We start from the raw sequence: 8,412 nt of genomic DNA on the forward strand, positions 1-8,412 counted from the left end.
TAAGCATTACTCTTTCAATGAAAATTTTTGTAACTCTTTCCAAAGCCAAATCTTGCAGGGTTTTTTGTCCCTCTCTTTCATACTGCTAAAAAGCAAAGGAAAGGCACTGGGGAATCAGGACTGGACTCTAGAATCACCAACTGGACTGCAAAGTCCAGCTTCTCTTGGCAGAAGACTCTCAGTGCAGAAATCCTTAAGGACAAGGCACAGCAGATCAACTTAGGTTAGATTCCAGAAGTCTTCAAAGGCTCAGCTACTGGGAGGTCAGGCTGAAGTCTGTTCTAGGTAGTTACAGCCAGTATGTCCACTAAAACAGTCCAGTTTAGACATTAAAGTATTCCGAAAGTTCAATTGCTTCACTTTTCCTCAAAGGGCAGGACTGCTACCTAATACAGGTTTAAATTAAAACACGAACTCGTTTATTCATTACCACTACGTCTGAAGTAGCCTATGGGAGAAATGAGACTACAACGTCTTTTTTCCTTGTATTGTCACTAAAACAGTCCTATCCTCTATCACCCACTAAATACTGGATATTTCAGAGAATTGCACAGCTCCTTTTTTTTAAAGATGTAGGAAGTGCCTTTATAGATTACTCTTCTACTAACAAGGAGAGTATTCAGAAAAATATCCCTCCTGAAATCCAACAACTGGGTAACAGAAAGGCCTAAACGGTTACACTGTGTTTAGAATTAGGAGGACAGTAAAAACAGGAAAGACACTGTCAATTAAAGAAGTAACAAGCAAGTGAGCCATATTTTGACTTTTCAGGAAGGTGTCACAGCCTCATGAAATAAGACTCAGGACTGTTTTCATTTCCATGTTATTAAAAAAATATTTCAAAATGAAGTAACAGTTTGACACAATTTGTTTGTTAGAAGAATCAGTATCCCAATGAAAACTTTATTTACACTGATACCTCTTTCATAACAAGTCAAAGTAATAACCTACACTACTGTATTTCAGATAAATCAGCAATAAAATAATCTTTCCCTATATCAGAGGGAAAAAATGCTTATGGTGCATCAGCTTGGATCATCAAACAAGCCAAATGCTGCAAAATACTGAACCTATCTTAAAGACCAATACTTTTGAATACCAAAAAACATGCAGAACAAAAGCAAGTTCAAGAAGCCAGCAGTGGGGCATGAACCATGTAATTTTAAAATCCACTGAGAAATCTGTCAATTAAGAAAAATGCAACAATTCCAAACATTCCCTGGGTACCCAAGTGAAAAAAATCAAAATACTGACATAACTGACACAACATTTGATGGACACATTTATCATTTATCATATTAGCAAGAATCTCATTAATAGCCAATATGATGCTTATGTTCTCATATTGTAATATATGTAAATATAAGTGTTAGAAACACAAATTAAGCAATCTTTTTATTGTCAGGTATACTCGGGCAGATGAGAACACAAGTCTGCTTTTTAAATGAATTAATGCAATTCAGAATGCCATTCAAGCCAAAACCACAGAATTAAAAGTCTGAGGTTTTAGTTCAAGAAGACATTCACTAATTAAGTAACACCAACAGAATCACACAAAAAATTGGCATGCTCTTATTAGAGAGCAGCTTCTTACTAATATCCATAAACAAACACAGAGAGAGAAAACATAAAGTAACTATTCAAGTAACAAACCTCCTGAAAAATAAGTGATTCTTTCAGGTCTACACACTACAACGAATGATAAACCTTGCTGAACAGAAGGATAGTTTCAAACATTTGCATTTATCAGTATTAGCTGCATAGAAACAGTGCAGAAGCTACTGTCACTTTCTACTTTTTTTTTTCAATTTGCATGTTAGTCTAGCTGCAGCATAAATCAACCTTATTCCTTCACAGCTTGGGAGAGACACTCAAGTATCAATACAATTAACATAAACAGGGAGCACTTAGCTCATTATGCGCCATCAAACACATCTTTATCAACATGCACTGTCAAACATATTTTTGTCTGTATTCTTAGTTTGTCGAAAGTGCCCAAAAAGAGAAGACTCTGATTTGCAAAGCACCTATCAATGATAACAAATTTTCAGTTTAAATAGAGTCTTACTTGAATACTCCTAATGTTATAACCTGTAATGTCTTTCCTGAATTTATTGTCCCTCACAGAGCAGCCATAATCACTCTGGGTGAATTCAGCTGTGATACAGCCTTCACCAACCATTGACCTCAGGAGTTGAGTCAGCAAGCAGGTGCTCTCTGCTAGAAGCCACTGATGCCAACTCAATGTGGAAGGAGGAAGACAGAATTAGAGCACTCCCAGCCATTCCCTCCTTATGTAAGCAGCACTGTGCCTCATGGCAGCCCACAGCCCTCTCTGCAAGGCGCAGATGGACTCATTCAGCTGTGAATACAGCACAGCCTTATTAGATCTCTAATAACCTCCTCCAATCCAACTGAAAGGACATTGCAAATAAACACTCAAGCTTGTAAAATTCATGGGTGAAAACTTGTCACTTATGTTAAATGGCAGCTAGCAAGCCTAGGGACAAAAGGGTCTGACCCTATCAAAACCTATTTACTAATTTATGAGTGGAAAAGAAAGTGGTAGGACAAGGGAACAAAACAGGGATGGCAATACTGACATTTCCTCATACTACACTTGAACTCATAGAACACAAATGATAATGAATCATTAAAACATTTTGCTTAGTTCTGCAATCATAAAAGCAACAGGTTAGTTTAAATCTAGCTCAGCACTCTAAACAAAAACAGCAGGCATTCCTTCTGACTCCTAATGGGAAGAGCAGGAGGACTCAACTCTCAAAAAAAATCCATAAATCAATCAAGATTTACTCATATAAGACAAGGTATTTTTATTATGCTTTGGTCAACACTTAATCTGGAACACACTACTGGGATGGACATCCAGGGGCCAGTCACTTAGCATGTGCTAACACAAAGTAGATGCACTCCTTTCACGAGCAGAGTCCAGACAGCAGAGCCACACTGCTGCACCTCTGCTGCAGAGAAGCCTGAATTAACTCTGAGGACACAAAATTCACAGTTCCATCACAGCCAGTGAGATACTAAGTAGGCTGCACTTCGTCTGGCTGGGATAGAGTTAACTTCCTTCCTATCAGCCCATATGGTGCTGTGCTTCAAATTTGTGACTAAAACAATGCTGCTAACATCACAGCTTAAGCTATTGCTGAACAGTGCTGCACAGCATGAAGGCCTTCTCTGTTTCTCACTTTGCCCCCACAGTGGGTAGGCTGAGGGTGGGAGAAAGGCTGGAGCTAACACAAAGGGATATTCCAAGCCTTAAACCATCATGCTCAGCCATATAAAACTGGGGGTAGTTCTTCCAAGGTAGTGTTCTTGGCTCAGAGACTGAGCACCAGACTGCACCTCTGAGAGTGATGGCAAACATTTACCTTTGCACCACTTGGTTGGGCTTTTTTGTTGCTTGGCAATTTGGCTGGTTTTGGGGGTGGGGGGGGGTGTTACCTTTTTTTTTAAACTTTCCTCCTTTATTTCCTCAACAGCCTTTATCTTAATCTACAAGCTTTTTCTTGCTCTTGCTATTCCCATTCTTTCTCTCACCCTACTGCAGGAGAAAGTGAGTGAGTGGTTGGAGGGTGCTAAATTGCTGGCCAAGGCCAACCCACCACACAGATACACCATCCCCATCATCCTAACCTACACAGACAACTGAAATCTGGCATTTCCTTCAGCAACTTTGATAGCTTTGTTTGACATTTAGGTAAATCTTGCTATATTTATTGCTAAATGCTCCAAAACAGGAGTTACACTTTTTTTGACAGCTGCATATGAATGTACCAAGCTACCATTTTTCAGCTGTTTGTTTCCACATGATTTGGATTTCTCATGTGTGAAGTCATGATCTTTACCTGTGCCCAGCCACTACACTGCTAACAGAAACTTCTGAATGAACTAAATGATTTACTACGTGGTCTTCCCTATTCCGGAGAATGAACATAATCCAACTGCAGCAATAAAAATCAAAAGAGGGACATGAGAGATCTCAAATAGAAATTTTAATTATATTTGAAAGCATTTACTGCATGGGAATAAATGAGGTATGAATGTATCAGCATAGATGCAATAGGAAATAAAATTTCTGCAACTAGTGGAAATCTATGGACAAGGGACAGAACAAGAACTGAAGCTATCACACAGACAGAACACAAGTTATTCAACTGCATAGATTACTTGGGAAAAGACATGGAAATTATTTCAAGTATAGTGAGGAACTAGTGTGGAATTAAAGCATGCCAGTGTAATCCAAGTTTACCATCTTTATCACCCAACATGCCCCTTTGTACATAAATGGGGATTTTTTTTACTGCAGAACAGCGAGATACCAGAGTATCACCATTAAAGCCTAAATATGAATGTTTTCCTAAGGCAAAAGCTTGAGCAGTTGTTCCTTCTGCACGTTTTCCAAAGAAATTACCTATACCTACTATATTTAAGAGATTTAGAGCACACCACACAAGCTGTACCGTAACCTCGTCATTCTTGCCTGCATGACATCACTCACCTATTCTTCTCTTATCAGTCAGAGGTCACCACATAAAACCCTAATGCAAAACTACTAAAATAATCTACATAACAAAAATTTTGTAAGATTTAACTGATGTGTTCAAATTTCATTTTTCTTCAGTAATATAAAATTGGGATGCAAAGCCTCTAAATTGCTTTTCCCCTAATTCAATGTACTCGCACCCAAAATGCTGCTAGAAGACTGACAGCAGCAAACAAAATACAGCCAGCTCTGCAGAGGCTGACTTAAAAGTATGTCATCTCTGTGTTTCCTAGCTTTGTCTATTTAATATTTATCACTCTTCATGTGTGAGTTCTGTTACAATTCAGGCCCTCTGAAGACATGAAATACTCAAGTTTTAACTGCACTCATAAAGGAACTCAGTTCAGACTTGTTTCAAACTAGCCCTTGGGTTTAATAAAGGACATACACTCTAGGCTTAAAAACTGCTTCAGTACACCCTGACATATTTCACTTTGCTGTTCAAAGCATTCCTTTCCTGCTATTTGAAAATGATCAGATAGCAAAAGTCAAAACTGCTCATTTCATGTTGCCGCTAGTCAGTGACAAATATCACAGGTAAAACCAGAAAGGGCCTCTCTTTGGGAGGAGACCTCACAACTCCCTTGTGTAACCACTGCCTGTGCTCAGTCACCCTCACAGTAAAGAAGTGTTTTCTTATGCTCAGACAGAACCTAGAATGTTTCAGTTTTCACCAGAGAGATTAATTTGAGCTGTTTAACTGAGTTAAAAAAAAAAAAAATTGCAAGATGGTTTTGGGAAAACAATACAATACCAAAAAAGGAAAAGGATCCTTTAAAGTATCAGCTATTGAGGTCAAGATACTATTTTGACTACTGCTGCCTAGAGTTCATTTTTCTTATCCAACATATTTAATTTTCCTAGAACAAAGAACTTGTTCTAGTCTTTGACATGCATGGTGGTTTGTCTAAGGAAGCTACATAAAACATTATTGATTCACTTTATTTTCTCCCAAAGCAGAATTACCATAAACATACAGACTGTACAACTACAGAGAGCAACATTTCCATGAAAGACAACAGCATAGCATGGCTGTAGGAATTCCAAGGACCACACTTCAAAAAATCTAAACCAATGCAATCTCCTAAATAAAAGATACGAAACTTATTTTTGTAAACACCTATTTTCTAAATAAAATTCCTTCTGGTAAAAGTGAAACCCATGAAATGCACAACCAGTTTTCAAAGCCTGTATCTGAACAGGACAAACAGCCAAATGTCCTGAGAACATAAATTTCCCAGATTCAAGCTGTCCTGTTCAGCCAGAGCTTCCTCATTCATGACCTTTTTTTGTTACAGAGAAGTGCAGAAAAAATGTGCTGCTTGCCAACATTGACTTCACTGCTTTCCCAAACTGCTGAAATCTCAAGGACCAAACCCACCAGAATCCACAAAACTTGCCTATTTAGGCCAGTCCTTGCAAATGTCTCTCAATCCCTGTGACAGCCCCAGACCCTGTAATTCTCAACTGCATTCAAACCACCTCTATGAAAAAAATATAATTAATAAATTGGCAAACTTCTTTTAAAATAAATGAAAATGTGAAAAACAGAGAATGTGATGAAACTCACATTAAGTCCTGTCAGCCATTTGCACATCTTACCATAGAAACAGTCTAAGATCAAGGTCCAACTACAAGCAAAATGAATACAGCTACTAGGCTGTAGCTGCCTGGACAGCTTGTCTCAATTCTCAGTTCTCATCCTTTTCTCATTTGTACATCATGCCATTACTATAGGAGTTCACACATGTATGACACATGCATACCGTTTCAAAACTACCAGAGAACTAAGTAGATCTTTGAGTAGATTTTTAGTTTAAATAATAAAACAACAAACAAAACCAGCTCAACCTCCAAAGCTAGTAACACCAAAACTTCTTTGGGACTTTCTTTATATCCTTATTACTTAGTGATCAAAAGCTGAGACCAATAGCCACAACAGAACTAACAAAAAAAAAAAAAATATCCCCCACCACTTCTGGTAGGAACCTGTGGCCCATCTGGCTTTCCATACTGTAGAAAAAATCTTGCCAAACTTCCCAACTCTGACGTAACAGTACAGCTTTTTCTTTGCCTGTCAGCACATTTCAATTCTACAGAAAAGTCTTCCACAGAACGCTCACCTACACATTCCCACTGCAGAGCGAGAACTCATCTGAAAACATTAGGAAAACAAAATATTCTAAATACATACTGAAAATATTAATTGGCTGACTTTTTGTTACTGAAATAGGCATGGTATTAAAATGCTTCATCAAATCTCTTTCCATTCTATTTGTGAAAAAATACGTATTTCAATTAAACATCTACTGCTACAGGCTAGTGCTGAAGGAGAAGTCACTTAGGAGGGTTTCAGGCCTACCTGAATCACAGCATTTTTTGTTTGTGGACCTTATTTCGATATTGCTCACAGAACCACAATAACATCAGCAGGAGCGAACTACACAAAAGAGCCGTAAAACTCACCAGCTACCCACTACTGTCAAAAAAAAAAACCTCCCCAGCCCATCAAACCAATCCTGCCCTGAACGTGCTCGCCAGACATCAACGGCAATAAAATACAATCAAAAATGTTAAAACTTAAGCGTGAGACTAATACATGTTGGGAGAGAAAACCAGCTTGGTTTGGGTTTTTTTACACATATATTAACGTAGAAAACGACTGCAAAGCTGTTTCTAAAGGGAAACAACAAGAAACTTAAAAATAACGTCGTCCTTGCAAATCATAAAGATGGGCGAGTTGAACATCGTTTCCCAATTTTTATCATGCTTTATTCGAAGGTCTCGTTAATTTGGCCGGGAGAAGAAGGAGAGGGAGAGGAACAGCGGAAGGAGCCGGAGCCTTCCCGTCCTGCCCGCCGCAAGCTGGCCCGAGCTCTTCCTCCGGCTCCGGGTCCCGCACCGCGGCAGCAGGACGAGGAAGAGGAGGCGGGGGGCCAGGCCCGAGGAACCCTGCTCCGCCGGCCACCACAGCCACGGCCGCGCTGCCGCGGCGGGAGGCTGCGGGGAGGCCGCCCGGGCCCGCTCCGCCGCGGCCCGCCCGGTATCATTGCGCAGGGCCGGTCCCGGCTCCCTCCGCTCTCCTCTCCTCCCCTCCGCCCTCTCGCCTGTACCCTCGCACAATAGACCCGGCCTTCCTCCCCCATATCCGGGGACTATATGCGGAGCCCGCGGAGGCTTCTCGCCTCCCACCCCCGGGCGCGGATCGCGCCAGCCCGGCCGCGCTCGTTACCTGCCTCGGCGCCGGCCTCGCCACTCTCCCCGCCGGGCTCGGGGGGCCGCCCCCTCGGCATGGCCGCCCCCAACCCGTCCCTCCCGCCCCCCCCGGCGCACGCACACACGGACACACCACACACACACACTCTTGGCAACGGGCGGAGGGGGGACGGAGGGGCGGGGACGAGCGGGCGGGCCCGGCCCTACACACGGGCTGCGGGGGGCGGGCGCCGGCGCTCCCTCCCGGGGGAGGCGGGCAGGGGGCGAGCGGGGCAGCGGCGAACTCACGGCAGGGCCGGGCGGGCGGCCGGGCGGGCGGGGGGCGCACGGCGGGTGAGGGGCGGCGGCGGCCCCCGGTGCGCATGCGCCGGCCTGTGCCGGGCTGGGGGAGGTCGGTACATCCGGGTGCGGCGGCGGGCGGGGCCCGCAGGGCGCCCTTGTGGGGCAGGCCCGGGAACGGGAAGGGGAGCGTGCCGAGCGGGGTTTGGCACGGTGGATCACCTGCCTGTGGCTCCCACCTGGCCGCGTACCTGTGTCCCCTGCTGTAGCTGACCCTGCCTTGCCAGAGGGGTTGGACTACAGGTCTCTTCCAACTTTTTGACAGTTCTGTGATTCCGTGAGGGTGA

The 8,412-nt window shown here is 42.9% G+C and overlaps 1 protein-coding gene across 6 annotated transcripts in view; it reads right to left on the reverse strand.

Moving 5' to 3' along the window:
- The window catches only part of ZNF236 (zinc finger protein 236), a 77,952-nt gene extending 69,832 nt beyond the window's left edge, over positions 1-8,120 (reverse strand). For 4 of the 6 annotated variants that reach the window (XM_036397330.2, XM_036397341.2, XM_036397322.2 and 1 more), the window contains exon 1: positions 7,803-7,990. In XM_036397330.2, coding sequence (XP_036253223.1) covers positions 7,803-7,863 — 61 coding nt within the window. In that variant the 5' untranslated portion in view covers positions 7,864-7,990. Of the gene's footprint in view, positions 1-7,802; positions 7,997-8,074 lie in introns of those variants that run through there. The other 2 variants (XM_036397358.2, XM_036397351.2) reach the window with 2 other exon arrangements.
- Between the last annotated feature and the right edge of the window lie 292 nt (positions 8,121-8,412).

This window comes from Molothrus ater, chromosome 1 (genome assembly GCF_012460135.2).
Source record: "Molothrus ater isolate BHLD 08-10-18 breed brown headed cowbird chromosome 1, BPBGC_Mater_1.1, whole genome shotgun sequence".
NCBI classification, from domain to species: domain Eukaryota; kingdom Metazoa; phylum Chordata; class Aves; order Passeriformes; family Icteridae; genus Molothrus; species Molothrus ater.